At 44.3% G+C, this 15,821-nt stretch overlaps 1 protein-coding gene across 1 annotated transcript; it reads right to left on the reverse strand.

Annotated features, from left to right (window-relative positions):
• Window positions 1-2: 2 nt before the first annotated feature.
• Window positions 3-15,574, reverse strand: TCP11L1 (t-complex 11 like 1). The gene is made up of 10 exons (XM_048308395.1): window positions 15,477-15,574; window positions 11,891-12,056; window positions 9,587-9,719; window positions 7,727-7,847; window positions 6,806-7,026; window positions 5,625-5,761; window positions 5,002-5,195; window positions 4,495-4,676; window positions 3,687-3,859; window positions 3-3,478 (listed from the first exon to the last, which is right to left on the reverse strand). The coding sequence occupies exons 2-10, from the start codon at window positions 12,042-12,044 to the stop codon at window positions 3,243-3,245; spliced, it is 1,551 nt and encodes a 516-aa protein (XP_048164352.1). The 5' UTR covers window positions 12,045-12,056; window positions 15,477-15,574; the 3' UTR covers window positions 3-3,242.
• Between the last annotated feature and the right edge of the window lie 247 nt (window positions 15,575-15,821).

Consider the following 15,821-nt stretch of genomic DNA (forward strand, 5'->3'; position numbering starts at 1 on the left):
CATCATGCCTCATTCTGGTTTATTCAAACACAACAAGGTACTTCTTAAATATTACTCAGCCACTTCAAAAGCAATGCTAATTATACCGTCACAGGAAATTGATCAGAGCATACATATTAGAATGAGCTTGGTTTCCATATTCTAGAGGATACAGCACACTTTGGCTTGTAATTCCAGGACTGCTTGAAGAAGACAGCATTGTAAAACAAACTCAATTCATGTTTCTAGTGTGGGTAGTCCAGGAGCACTAGCTCACACACTGTGGTCCTGGATACCTGCACTGGTCTTCCACATAATGTACAAAGCTAAATGTTAATAATCGGCTACATCGTTGCACTTGTTATCTTCAAACAAGCTAAAAAAACACTACGTGAGCTTTCCAAGCAGTTTCTATGTGTATTTCAGCTTGTAACTGGGAATTGGCTGTTCAGACTTGCACTCTGGTAAGATCCTAAGCACCTCTTGGACTACAGGACAGATAGAGCCTCGGGCAAATGAAAGACATTCCCTCCCCAGCACAGCTGCCTCAGCCAGGGCTCCTCTCTGCCAGGGCAAGAGGTGAAGCAGCACCTGCACATGGAGATAGGGCTGGCCTTAGCCATCCTGGAATGTCCTTCTTGCTGCCACTCAATTGCAGCTCCCTGTTTCTTTTAGAGAGGATGTAGAGAAACTGTTTGTCAAACACTCTCATTAAAAAAAACAACCTGGGAGAATCATTACCATGCTTCGAGGGCATTTATTGCAGTCTCTTTAGATCTTTCCTGTTGAAAGGCCCACAGCACCGGTGCCAGAAGCATTTGTTCCTGCTGGGTGTGCCCTGGAGGTGGGAGTGTAGCCACAGGTGAGCACTGCGCTCTGTTCTCTCAATCTAGGATTTTTTCCTACATGAAGGCTTAGATCAAACCCCTGCTGTGAGGAGAGATGGGATTCCCTGTGTGGACCCTGCGAGCAATACAAGCACTGCTGGCAGCACAGTCCCCGCTGCGATGTCAGGAGCAGGCCCTCTTGGACCCTGGGCCCTGAATCCCAGCCCTGCACCAGCCATCTCCTCAATGACAATTTTATCCACTGCTGAAGCCGTGCCCTTCACTCTGCCATCAGTCACACGCCTTTCAAGGGCTTTTCTAAGTACCTGTCTCACCGTGATGTCCCTCCAGATCATCCTGTACTTTGTGTAGTCAGCATAATGGCCTCTAAAGGCAGCTCCTAGGCAGTACTGAAAGATAAAATAAAGGCAGCAATTTTTTACTTGTACAGCTCTCATTTAACTCAACTGGAAACACCTTTGCCTTAGTTACTTATCTTGTTCCTATCTCCAGCAGTAATGGCTTTGGCAGCTCATTCAGCACAGGCTGAGGGAGTTTGTGGAGCTGCAGAGTTTAGGCTTATGAGGTGGAGCCTGCTCTGAGAGCAAAGCCCAGCAAGCAGAGGCAGCAGCCTTGAAGACCTCTGTGGAATCCTTTGCTGATCCAAACAAGGAAATAGACCCTACTCAGAACCCTTTTTTTCTGGCTAACCAACCTCATTTTTGAGTTCTCAAGGATTCAAAGAGATACATTCATTTTGGTGGCTGAGTACATTTGGCCAAGAGAAAAATCACTTGTCTGAGCTGATGAACTCTCACGGGGTTTTCCTGGGTTTTTCCCTTGGGGAAGGGGGATTTATAACGAATGAGAAAAGATTTGGTTTACAATTGCATAGGCTAATACAGAAAAAAAGGTCTTATTTATTCCATCCCCTTCCAAACACAAAGTTGGTGCAGCTTTATCCACACTGACATTCAAAGGAAAACTGGGAAGGGAAGCAACAACAGTGGATCATAATCAAGTGCTTCTAGAAGTTCTGTTACTTTGGCTGATTCCTAAATTAACCTGGCTGTTTGCAATAAAAGGGCCCCTTTATGTATTTTACATACCTTGTTGGTTGTTTTTTTTAAAGACAGCACATTCTGGTTTGGACAACCTCATACTCAGGCCACTTACTGTGTATAACTACAAACTTTGCTTTCATAAAGCCATCAAATATTGATTACTGTAATACACTGTTGTGCTCAACCAGAGGAAAATTTCAGATGCACTTACCTCCCAGCTGAGCCTGAAATTGCAATGTAAGATCACTGGGCTCTTCTCCTCTATAAAACACATAGCTAATTAAATTCAAGACCTACAAATATTCAAAGTTTCAAGAACACCTCTACAAAGTGAAAAAATCTACTAAAATATTCCCTGTATATTCAAACTAACATCAAGCCATTTACCTTTCACAGTACATTAAAATCACTTACACTGCCCACAGTGCTGTGTACTTCCTGGATATTTTTGAAGACATGATTGAATATGCAACCATCTCCTGTTGTAGTTTTTTAAAAAAACCCCAAATTTTCAACCTCAAGTTTCACACAATTTAAATCCACCTACTGGAAATGACAATTTACTTTAAAAGTAGTATTTCACCTACAAAGGAGTAAACTACTAGCAAAAAAAAGGTAAGAAATGCCACTTTTATCAAAACATTTTAGCTCTGCCCTTCTGAAATCTTTACAAGATATAAATACAGCTGCAATCTATAAGATTGCCACCTCTGTGAGTACTGTACATAGCAGAGGACAGTTACCCAATAACCAGAAAATTTGCTACAAAAATATATTATGTTTTGTAACATCTGCAGGTAAACAGCAAAAAAATGCTATTAAAAATGCAGTAAAATGCAGAAAAAACTAGTAAGCCTACCATACTAACCATAATGTTACATTAAAGTGCTGTTTGGCTTGGTGTTTTGTCTGTTAAAGTTCTTCTTCTCTCGAAATTTAGCTTTATTAATTCTTTCAAGTAAGATTTTTTTAAAAACCAAATCACCCCTTCTGGGAAGAACCATTGCTAATCAGCTCTGGATAAATTAAACTAAATTCACTGTAAATTAATAGTTAAATGCCCTAAAATGAGTCACTTAAAATATAAAGTTTGGTTCTTAAACTTGCCCTACTTATCATCAGCTCAAAAGTCTAAAAATTGCAGCCAGAAAACTACAATGATATCCCCCAAGGTTGCATAATTATGTTAGAAATGCATCTCTCATCTTTTACCTCAGAACCCTTCTTGTAACTCGTGTATTTCCCTCATCAGTCACCACTCGTGGGTTAAAAGGAACCAGTATTTACACGGAAAGCTGTTGTCCTAGACAAATATTGGTACAATTTTTATTTAATAGCTGACAATACTGTATTGGTAGCACACAGACTGGTTTTATGATTCTTCTGACCTCCCTACAATTTGGGATTCTTCCTTAGTCAATATTTTGCCAAGGACTGCATCATAGTAAGGGCTGAAGACCATTTTGTTGTAGTTGACAAGACGAATATACTTGGCAGCAATCTCCTCCAGCTCCCTCTGAATAGGGCTTAATCCTCCAGGAATGGCAGGCAATGATTTCTGGTGACTGGATGCAAGATAATTCTCCAGAAACTTCTGAATTCGAGAATCTGGAAAAAATGGGTTGGGTTGTTTTCAAACGAGACGGTGAATTAGAAACAGTGTAACCTCATGTAAAATGCAACAAGCCTGAACGTGGTCAGCAAGCTGAAAAGACAACATGGAAACAACATGGAAAAAACATGGAAAGAGAAGCCCTGCACACCCCCCACCCCCAGTTCCACAGACAGGGAGTGCAGAGCACTCTGCCAGACCTACCTATGAGCTTGCAAATGGAGTTATCCGGGCTGGCCACCGCCTGGATCTGTCCCTTCAGCACAGCCTCTCTCTCAGCTGAGAATGGGGTAAAGCCATGCTGGGAAAGGCAGCTGTTCACTTCAGCACACACCTTCTCACCCACGGTGGCCAGGGATTCCTTCAGGTTAAAGGAGCTAGAAAACATGAGGTACAGTGTAACTGTATTAGGTACTCACTTTTTTCCCACTTTTTAAAAACAAACCATTCGATTAGAGTTGCCTCATTTATCAAATGTAATGGAAAAAGCATAAAGCAAATAAAGCCAATTATAAAGAATAATTATATATACATGAAAAATAAAGCTGAGATCTAAAGCAAGGAAGTAGGAGAGCATTCAAGACCTCCAGCCTGAACAATCCATACACATAAGAGCTGACTTTCTGCCTGAGGACAGCTCTGACTAAAGCAAAACCTGTAGGTGTAGACGAGTCACTCTGAATCTGCAGGCACTGTGCCACACTCAGGTTCTTGAGGAGCCTGGCCCAAACTCTGAGCAGGGGCAGCTGCTGGCACTCTCCTGTGCCAGCCTGGCACCATGAAAAACACTCTGGAAAAAGCAGTGTGTCCAAATCATGAAAGAACAGAGCAAGAAAAGACAGATCTGTGTGAGTACGCTGAAGAAAAACTGTCAGCTCAAGCTCAGAGAAAGCCCTCATCACCTCCTCTGCACTTCCTGCAGTCCCCAGCCAGAAAGAGGCTTAAACTGATCATCTCCCAGCGTGAAAACAGAGCTACACCTGCCCTGTGAGCAGGACTGTGCCATACTCACGGAAGATGCATTCCTGTCAGCAGCACCTTGACAATGGTTTTGATTTTCTCAGCGAATCCGGGCACATCAATGAGCGCTGGGCCTGCTGCGCTGAACGTCACCAGCAGCACTGTCCCCACCAAGAGGAGCTGCTCCAGCTCCAGCTGGAGCTCCAGGAAGCGCGTCTGGTCCATAAGCACCGTCTGCAAGGAGGGAGGAAGCCAGCACAGAATGGAGTCAGTCTGCCAGGCTGGGAAGGGACACTGGGATGCAGCAGCAAAGGCAAGACAAAGGCACAGGGAAGAGCAGGCCAGGAGCACAATGAGAAGCACTGACTCCTCTTTTCCAGCTGAGAAGGTTTCAGCACTGAAAGACAAGTGCCTATTAGAGCTGCCAGATCTCCCAATCAGAGATCAATGGTTTAGTATTGTACGTATTGCAAGGCTACAAGTCCAAACAGCTTCTGCTATGTCCTGGGAATGGAAGAGTGGAACAAGCACAAAACCAATTTTTCTGTCAAATACCTACTTCTGGAAAAGGCCTGTTCACATGATCCCACTTCAGGAGCTTCAGATAGGCCTGATTTTGTACAGCAGTGAAGCACAAGGTGGAAGCTCCACCAGTGGCACCATCACTAGAGTAGGGAGGCAACATTTCATGTCCCAGCTTTGCAAGATCATCTGCTGCTTCTTGCAACCACTTTGTGACAAGGTCTAAAGAATCTGGAAGAGCAGGGGAAAAAAATCTTCTTAGGAAAATTCCTTTTCAAAGTTAGATTTTTCCACCAATAATTTCCAAACAATCCCATTAGTTACTATGACTAATGCCCATGATATCAGGTATGACATGCACTTCATTTATTGCATCAAGCAGAACATCTAAAACAAAACCACACAGCTACAGGAAATCAGAGGTGAGATGATGCTGGGTAATCATGCCCTACACTGTATTGAAATTAAACTCAATGTCCCAAGGGCAGAACTATTGTTCTGGCAGATTTTTTCTAACTACAGTTTTGGGGCACAAGCTGTCATTTACCATATGAATTCTAGAACTTATAAAAATATCTGAGTTCTTTTCATGATCTAAAAGCAAAGACACGCAGTTTACTGGGAGGTCAGAGGGGAAGAAAGAAAGGAACAAAGTCATACTTGGCTGTTTCTCAAGAAACTCCTGAAACTTCTTTCTTTCATATTCAGCAGACTGCTGCATTAATTTTGGCCTAATACTACTGACAGCGAAGTTTGCCATATCCATTTTCATTAGGTCTAATACAGAGAAAATTGCTCTAAACAAACAAACAGAAAAAGTTATTCAACGCTGCAGATGTTTCAGAGGTGCTATTTACAAGATTTATTACAGATTGTCTAAGGAAAGAGCAAAAACATGCATGGGAAACAGTAACAGCTTAACAACTTCAGGGCATGAGAGAGAAAGCTGGAGCAAGCATGTGCATGCATGCATGTGCCTCTACCAAGTAGGAAATAAATCTTGCTCTCCTGTAAAAAAGCCTCCATGGAATTAACTTCACTAGCTCCACAGATTTTATCTCCCAGGATGTGCAATATTGTGTATGAGAAGACATGTGGGTTTCCAAGCTTGAGTGCCATGTCTGTTGGCAGCCTGGAAAGCCAACTTCAGTGGGAAGCGAATAATCAGACCCAAGGGGCAAAAAAGAAAAAACAAACAAACAAACACCAAAGAAAAACACCTTAATTTCAAAGCAACCTAATTCCTGCTGGCAGTATTTCTGCCAAGTCAATCCTGAACTCCTGGAAGCTTTTCAAATTAGAAAACAGCAAGGTTAATGAAGATTCTCCCAACTATTGAGACCTTGAGCTGTTCCACTGAGAACATGGTGACAAAGCAGAAGCCTGGATGCTCCCAGATGTGGAACACACACTCCCTTTAGAACTGACAGGGAATTATGCAGGGAGTGGGGTAAAGAGAGCTCAAATTGGGAGGAAAGGAGAAACTGGTAGAAAACCAGTAATACATTTTCCCTATGCTCCTGTGTGCTGTTTTTCACCCTCTGCTGTTGATATTCAATTCTGATACCAACTGACTATTCATCTGCTACCTTAAGGCTTATTTCCATTTGACATTTAAGCAAATGTCCTTCAGTGACATGCAGGAGCCAGACAAATACTCCAACTCACCAGATCAGAGATGGTCCTTGTTAATGACTCCTGGAGCATCTCTCCCCTTCACACCCACAGCTATATCCTTTTCCCTATCACTCTTCTCTTTCTAAGAGTTGCGGGCTGCCCCCCTCCCCTCCCCAAATTTATTTATGGGACTCTGAACATGACCAATAAACACATTTCAGTACCTGAAAAGAGGAACTATTTCATTAATATCTTTCAGTTTCTTAATGTCTTCATCTCGAGCTGGAGCACAGAGAGTCCCCATCATGCCAATAACAAATCTGACCAACTTAGAAATGTCAAGGGCCCCATTCTCTGCCTCCTGTTTTATCAAATCCAGGTCAAGGACTTCTGTAATCTGGCTTCTCAGTCTAGTATGACCAGGCAACAAGAAAGATAGAAGACTCTGAAATGGAAAGTTTTTAACAGTGCATTAGTTCTACATATCAGAGACTACAAGGATCAAAACAGTTACTGAACAACTTCTTATAGAACTATAGAATCATAGAAAGGTTTGGATCAGAAGAGACTTTAAAGATCAGCTAGTTCCAAACCCCCTGCCACAGGCAGGGTCACCTCCCACTAAACCAGTCTGCTTAATGCCCCATCCAACCTGGCCTTGGACACTACCAGGGATGGGCCAGACTCTTATCTAAACAACTAAATTGTTGAATTTTTTTTTTTTTTTAACCATCGACTCACCAACTCCAAATGTTTCACCTCATGCTGTGTGATACTGAAGTTACTAAGTGGCAAATTCTCTGTGGCACAGATCATACTTCAGACTGCTGGGCTCAGTTTTACCAACCCAGCATTGGAGCATCTCACTGGTTCCATAACTAATACCAGTGCCACAACACGAAGGAGGCTTGGACTTAGGGAACAAGTATAGCTTACCTTTTAATCACCATACATGGTTTTCCATTTGGTTTTACATTCAAATTTCTCCTCTAGGATTATACAGCTTATACATGTTCACAGTGATACAGTAATGAAAAAGAACAAGAGGATTTTTTATGAAAAGCCAAACTCCAACAACTTTTGCTCATTCATATCATTGCAGCTACTCAAATTCATTAATTTTTCTTCGTATCACATCATCTTACCTCTTTAATTTCTCCCAATAGCTTAATTGCATGATCATATGTCGGGGGATCTTCCTTTAGCTGAGCTTCCAGACAATCCCAGAAAGCTTTATGCACAATATCTCTGACTTTCTTCTCCAAGCTGAGAATAAATATGTTAAAAAGAATGATACTTGTCTCTGCACAACCTTACAAAGATAGCCTGCAGCTCCTGAAGCACGGCATGTAATAATATGAATATAATGTAATAATAACTAAATTGATGATTAACAGAGATCTGTCATTTTAAGCTACTCAGAAAAGCAAGAAAAACTGGACACAGGATTTGGAATGGCTTATGTCCTAATAAAGAGTTACATACAGGCAAAAGTGGGTGCAAATTTAAATCCTTCAAATATTTATCACATGCTACATATAGGCAAGTGAAAGAAAACAGAAATCACAGAAATTACAGCTTGTCTTCAAAAGACCACTATTCATGTTCCTTTTAAAGGCCCCACTAAAATAAAATCAATTCTCCTGTATAAAACTCATTAGTAAACCTAACAGAAATTAAGTAACTTCCCTGACACAAAATCTTCTCTGTTTCACTGTGTAAGTATTGCACCTACTCTGAGATAAGGGCCCAGATCAGTTTGTATAAAAAAATAAATGAATTCCACTGCCTCAGTACCAATTCCTAATTCAAAATACTGATGGTTCCTGCTCCTCAGCAGCGGGCACCTTTTCACACCAGCTGTAACTTCCACACCAGAGAAGCAACACACACCCACGTAGCTGAGTGCACACAGAGAATCCCACAGCAAACACCAGCTTCCCAAGGCCTGGAGGCACTCCTGCCCTGTGGCTCTCCAAGAGCAGCCAATACAGGCTCTACTGAGTGCCTACAATGACAGCTACAGCCACTACAGCTGCCTTCTCCTCCCACCACTTCAAGCATATTCGAGCTGCAAGGGACTCTAACCTTGAGACAAATAAATATCCCCACACATAACCCAAGTCCCCTGCCTTTGCAGACAGGGACAATTCAAGTTCCAAGCAAGATCCTCTCACTATTAATGCTAAGGGGAACCACTGTCACTTCCTTTTTGTCCCAGCATGACCAATTTCCATAGAGCACAACAATGCCAGTCTCCCAAGAGTCAGCTGCAGCATTCTCTCCTGCAGCACCCATCAAAGCAGCGTGCTCTGGGGTCTCTCTCACAAATGGATACCTACAGACAACACTGGCCCAATGGGGACCAAGTTCCTTCCATGAGATATGCACTCCCTTTCCCAAATCAAGCCAGGAGGCTGTCAGCCACACCTCACTGTGTGTGAGAGAGGAACAGCAGATGAAGCCTCCTCTGTTCTCCCTCTCCCCTCTCAGCAGGGCACACAGTTACTGCAGACTCACACAGAGAAGGAAAGGCTTCAAACTTGAAAGGAGCAAGGACTAATCTAATGAAACACAGGAACCTCTTCCCAAAATACCCCTGAAGAAACAGACAGGAAAAGCTAAAATAATCAGTTTCATCTTGCTCCCACAGGCAGTGAAAGCTTAAAAACCGCTGAAAGCACCACCCACATCTGCAGCCAGACTGGGGTACTTGGGAGGCTGCAGCCCCAGAGTCCTGGGACAAGGGGACACAACAGAAACCACAGCACTCTGGGATTTGCACCACACATGTCCAATTAATCCAAGAGGTTCACCCTTCACACACACACATATCTGGGGAAGCAGAACTGCACAGTTACCACCTTCTCCTTATATTCTTTCCTACCTCCTCCCAGGCACTGCCAGACAAGACACCAGCCAGAGCCTTTACCTGATCCCCCAGAGCTGCTCAGCAGTTCTACAAACACAATTTTTTTCAAGTATCTATTTGGTAAGAACCTTACCTGTGTTCTGGTAATTCAGCTGGTTTTATCTGGAAGTCTCCATTCACCACAATTTCGTGTGCCAGAGCCATGTTGGTGACTCCCTTTGCTGTCTCCATGAGCTCTTCTATTGACACAGGCCGAGAAGGACTGGCTGCAATATCAATTACACTGTCAGACAGTTCTCAAGAAAAGACTACAGAAAGAGTCTTTTGGACCCTTTCCACCTTACTGACAGTCCACAGGGTCAAATGACAGCATCAGCGGAAGATTTTTCTCCTTTCTTTCCCTTGCTTTCCCATCTGATGGATGATACAGGTTTGGAGCATTTCAAAAAACAAAGGAGTGGATCCCAGTTGATATTCTGGGCTCAGTGCGTCAATTGATTCTAACAAGCTCTTTTAAAAACCACTTCCAAACAAAACCCCCCACACAAACCAGTATTTCTTTAGGGTGGCTTAATAGCATCTTGGCATCTTTCTCCACACTGTAAGAAGAAATAATTACAAATAGCAGCATTTCCACAAGTATTGTGCAGATATTGCCATTTCAGTTTTACATTTTTCAAGGAAGTGATTTCATCATTAAAGCAGTCAACAAACAACCACCATCACTGTTAAGCAGCAGCACACCAGTAGCTAATTATTTTCACTACTTCCAATGCAACTGGCACTCCTCCAAACACTTTTTCTCCCCCAGAGGCCACCACCCAAGCAACAGACAACATTAAGACCTAGCACCCGCACCAATGCCTAAGAACTTTTCCCCTGGCAGGCATTTGGGACTGACCAGGATGGGCCAGCAGCCTCAAACGGGGCCCTGGGTTAGTGCTAGGGTTGGTGCCCTGATGGATCCATTCCATTCTGTAGTTCATTCACTTCAGCTGCAGTCCAGGCATAGGAGCAATGTACTAATCCCAAAGTGAAAGAAACCAACCAGGTATCTTGACAGGCTAGGCTCACTGAGAAATGTTTCAGGCAAACTATTATGACCATCCCATTTGATAATCCATGTTGATTGGACTTAAGTAATTACATAGAAAAGGTCTTTCAAAAGTAAGTGTCCATCACTTGTCTGCCATGCAGAGCTCTTCTGCTCATACAGTTTGGTTCCACCGAGCTAGTTTTTCAATAATATCTTGCTCTTTTCATGCAGCCCTCCTAAATCTTTATTTCCTTCTGCCCGGAGCTTAACCTTGCATAGTGACTCTGGGAACACAGCAAGGACTCACATTCTGAGAAGAACCAGCAGACAGCAAAGTCCACAGTGCTCTTGTCCGAGTGCCAAATGACTTCACTCCAGCAGTGGGTGCACTAAGAGCTAAGGCTCTTTCATTGACCAAAGATTGCTCTCAAATCACACTCCCTCATTCTCATACCTGCTCCCTTACACGAGGGAAGAGCTTGAGACCAAACCACTTCTTTGTGGTACAATGCAGTGCTAGACTGTGCCATGCTTTTTACTTCCACGTGTTCAGAGCCTCCCTCCATACATACACCCCATTTCCTACCAGGCAACCAGCAAGGCATAGGAACAGAAACTCCCTCAGAACATCTCCTCTGGGTAACATGACACTAAACATAACCCTAAACCTCAAATCATAATGAACACAATTAAAAAATAAAGCAACGAACAAAATGTTACTGCTGAGCCACTGCCTACAGAAATTTAGAACTCTGAGCACTTCTGCTTCTTTGAATTGAATCCCCGGAGCCAGAAAGCTTCCCCTTGGTTTTATTCTCAGATTTGCCAGAAATATTTGGTCCCATATTGCATCCAGACCCTCTTGTTAAAAGCAGAATGACAAAGAAAAATATGCCTTAGGAAAAATAGGCAGTCCTGCTTGACACTGGAAGTAGTATTAGGATTAAATATACAACTTTCCATCTATATTGTGAGGGGGCTGACAGGACATCCCTTTGCTGATAACAGCCTTCCTTGCCCTGCAGTAGGAACAGGGGCTGCAGCAACCCAGAAGGTTCAGCTGATAAGGCAAACAGCAGAGACAGTTTAGCTGGAACACACTGGGGTAGTGTTTATCCCTTCCAAGAGCACAAACACACCAGGATATTTAGGATATATGTGGCTCAGAGCAACGTGGTCATTGTGTACAATTAAGAAAATGTACACATTGTGCATACAATTAGGAAAAGAAAATGGGAAGAAAAGTGTTACAGTTTCAAGGCATATCATCAAGAGTCACACTGTACTTAAATGCAAGACAGTCAAACTTGCACAGAATGCTATAAAACACTAGGATTGCCTCCTGCAACAGTTAGAGAATTTACTGGTTTTTATTGTATTTCATAAAGCAGTTTTGCTTACACTTTGGTGTATCATCTCTGTGTGACCCTGGAGCACTCTGCCGTATTCTTTTTCGGACAGACTGATCCGAGTTGTCCAAGTTCTCCTCCTGATCATCCTCCAAACCACTCAACTTTTCTTCACTTGAATGTAGCTTGTCAGGATTCTGAGACATTTTCAGTTGGTTCTTTACAAAAAGAAAAAATATGAATAAGCATTTTCTGACACGGCTGAGTGGGTAAACATCACCAGGAGTCCTCTTGATTAAGAAAAAAATTAAGAATGAAAGAATTCTTATGAGGAATTTTATGATGTCATCCCCATAATGGCAGGGGACCTGGACTCAGTGACTCACTTCCCATCTTCCACAAAATGGGATGCTTTCAACACAGATACCATTTATTTAATCTGCAGTCCTAGTCAGTTCTCAAAAATCTGAAACTGTTCCCTTGCCATAATGATACAGATGGGAGAAAGAGATATTGTTTTCTTTCCTAGCATTGCTTTTAAGAGAATGATGAAAAACACCTCCAGAACAGTACCACAAACACGTTTTACAAAAGATTATGCCAAATGAGACGACGTTTCCTCACTACACAGCAATAAATCTTCCTGAACATAACATATTCCTGAACTACGATCTGCTCCAACTGCTCACAACTTAAAAACTTCACTCTGAGCCATCCAAAAGCATTAAGAAGCAGGAAAAGAACTAGAGAGAAATTAACATAAAATTCTGTTCCCATTTTTCAGTACATTCAAGAGTCCTGATTTACGCATAAAATGTCACAATTGTTTGGGTTTTTTAATTAAGACAGTAAAGAACACTTATAGTATTTAAAATATTGGTTTATTAGACATTACATATTAAAGGATATTTATATCCCATTGCAGATATCTGCAGTGTACCCAAAGTTACATTGAAAAAATTACCAGTAGAAAACCAAGTCTCACTGTTCCTTATCTTCACTTATTTCATTCTTAGATTTCCCTATAAAGAATGTACTTTCTACATCCACCATTAAAACCTATCATGCAGGAAGCTGCTGCTCAGGCTTTAATTTTACAGAAATCTATTTGAGAACATATGATGTCTCTAAATTAAATAACCTAGATGTTCTGTGAAGTGGGAGTTGGGAAGAGTTTGCCTTTCAAAATTAAATAAAGCTCCTGGAAAAACAACAACTTCCTCTTTCCCCTAGTATCCCACCATTCCCACTTTCAAATTTTGAAAGAAACCAAGTTCTCAGCAAGAGATCCACTCTCCAGAGGCACCTCACAGCTACTAAGAGAAAATACAATATCAAAAACTACACTGAAGACGATGCAGCAGAAGCAACCAATAGTGTAGAAATACAAAACACAGCACTGAGATTTATTTTCATACAACAGCTGTAATAACTAACCCTGCTCCATCAGTGCTTAAATTGATTGCACAAAGTGATTCCACAGGACAGCTGGAAAGCTCAGGGCATATAAGGAACAGTTTTGCTCTACAGCAATGACTCAGGATCATCATCTTGCTCATTGCATGAGAGACAACAGCATGCAACACTTGCCCACAGCACTGTGTCATTTCTATTTTAGAAGAGAAAACAGCACAAAACGCTTGGGATAAATGACACAGGAAAACACCCTTGGCACACAGGCATCAGTACAGGTACTGTTAGACTCATTCCACCTCTAGATGGAACAGAGTCCCCAATGTCTCTGCTCCAGACGCTTGGTCATCTCCCCGTTCACACGCTGGGACAAAGAAGCGTCAGCCTGTCTCAGCTGCAGTCACATTGCCACCCCCGAACCACGGCAGAGAGCCTCCAGCTGGCCATCCCAACCAGCAGGCAAGTGGGACATGCTCCAGGAGAAGTGGATCTCCTGTCTGGCAGACAAAAGGCCTGTTACTGCAAACACTCCACTAGCAAGATGATGAGGAGCTCTCTTAATAAAGGGACTGTTCACAGAGAAGAGCACAGCAACCATTACAATATAAAATATACAATAAGTGGTTAAAGACAGAGAGATAAACCTGTTGGTGAATTTAGCTAGGATAAAAGCATTACCATAAAGGCTTCCACATTCATTCCAGACTAAATGGTTGATCTTCCTATCCATTCTCTTCCACAAAGCATCCTCCTGAAGTCAAATCTGAACCACAAAGATGACTCAACCAAGCCCCACTTAAGTCTTTAATGCAGACACTTCCTAGTTCCTTACAATCTCTCACTGCACTTTATCCTCACTACCCTAAGAAAAGCAGAGAAATATAATATACCTCACTTCCAGAGGGGAAACTGAGGTTTGAGTTAAGTTGCTTGAGGACTCACAGAAGATAAATGACAGAGACAGGATCATCAGTCTGATGATTGCTACCCCCAGCTTTGCCCAGCAGGCCATCATTCCTACAACGCAGACTACACCCTGAAGTGTTGCTTTCCATAAAATGGCAGCTCAAGAGCTACAGTCTCAAACCCAGCCCAAGTTTCATTTAATTACCATTTGTTTTAAAAAAGTCCTATTCCAGCTATGGAGGGCAGGCATTAGAACTCCTGGGCCATTCTACCAAATGACTGTTCAGCAGATGAGGTAAACAGGCACACTTGTTGGTTTCGTTGTTTAGTTTGCAATAGTCTGCTCTTTTCTGATGGATTACTGCTATTATTTGCCAGAACACATCTAGAACATATCCTCTTTCCACTGGGTAAATAAGCTTGACAATACCTCTTCCAGAAGCATGATCATCATCTCTTCTTTCACAGAAACAATACTGACTTAATAGAGCAAAGTCTACTTCTTGGCACTTTCCTTGCATTTATTTTTAATGAGAACAGAAATGCAAGAGAAAAATGCAACAAATTTAAATTTAAACAGAACATTTTCCACAGCTTCTTTTCATTAAAGGTCCTCCAATCACGTGATGTGCACCAGCACTAAATAAACTTCACTGTGCTTCTCTGGCGCACGGACAAGGCTGGAGCAGCTGCTCCTCACTCCCTGCGCTGTCCCACTGTATGAGAGCACCTGACAGCTCCCCTGACCTCCGGCCCGAACACACCAGGCTGCCTTTCCTCAGGCTCCGCTCCAACGCTGAAGTCTCCTCTTCCCTCTGTTCACCTGCCACATACATCACCACCTAGTTTCCCTTGTAATCCACCAGCAGGCAAGCCGCAGCCTGTCCCCTGTCCCTCTTCCAAATTAAAAGGGATGCTGTGAAATTCCAGTTTCCCCTCCGCCGCCTGTTCTGTGTGAGGCCCTCCCAGGTCCACCACCACGGGGAGCACACAGGGCACCGTCCCCATCCGCACCGGCCCGGCAGCAGCGCGGCCGCTCCAGCCCCGCTCCGGCCACACTTTCCTCGCCACCCCTTCGCAAGGCCCGGGAGCTCCGGGGTTCAATATGGGCTAAGGGGGAAAACGAGCCCGGGAGGCTGTGGGCTCCTGGGCAGAACCCAGGGGGGAAGCGGCACTGAGCCGGCCCGGCAGCCCCTGCGCAGCGCTGCCCGGCCGGGCCCGGAGCCGCCGCGGCGCCCGCTCGGCGCTGCCGGGCCCTGCCCGCCGCCCCCGGCCCCGCCGCCGCCCGCCACCCTCCGCCCCGGCCCCCCGGGCCTTACCGCCCTCGGAGCAGCCGCCGCGGCCGCCGGCTCGGACGGGCCCGGCCCCTCCTGCGGCCGCGGAGCGGGGCTGGGCCGGCGCCGCAGCCCCAGCGCAGGGCGGGCCGCGGCGGCTCCGGGGCGGGGCGAGGGCCCCACCGCCCCCACGGCGGCAGCGGGCTGTCCCCGCGGCAGAGCGGGCTGAGGGGCCGCTGTCCCCGGCACCGAGGGGGCTCGAGCGGCCCTCAGGGCGCCCGCGGCTCTGGGGCAGCGCGGGTCCGCCTCGCTGCAGCCCAGCGAGGAGCAGGTCCCGACCCCAACCAGAGCCCCCAGAGCCCGCGCTCGGACAGCGATGGATAGATCGGG

The sequence above is a fragment of the Corvus hawaiiensis genome, chromosome 6 (genome assembly GCF_020740725.1).
Source record: "Corvus hawaiiensis isolate bCorHaw1 chromosome 6, bCorHaw1.pri.cur, whole genome shotgun sequence".
NCBI lineage: Eukaryota > Metazoa > Chordata > Aves > Passeriformes > Corvidae > Corvus > Corvus hawaiiensis.

Bases quoted from the DNA above. Each gene is read 5' to 3' on its own strand.
- TCP11L1 (XM_048308395.1), bottom strand. From the start codon at position 12,044: ATGTCTCAGAATCCTGACAAGCTACATTCAAGTGAAGAAAAGTTGAGT. The intron at 9,720-11,890 runs GTAAGCAAAACT...TTGATATTGCAG, and splicing joins CAGAGATGATACACCAAAGT to CCAGTCCTTCTCGGCCTGTG. The intron at 5,196-5,624 runs GTATGACTTTGT...CTGCTCTTCCAG, and splicing joins GTTTCTTGAGAAACAGCCAA to ATTCTTTAGACCTTGTCACA.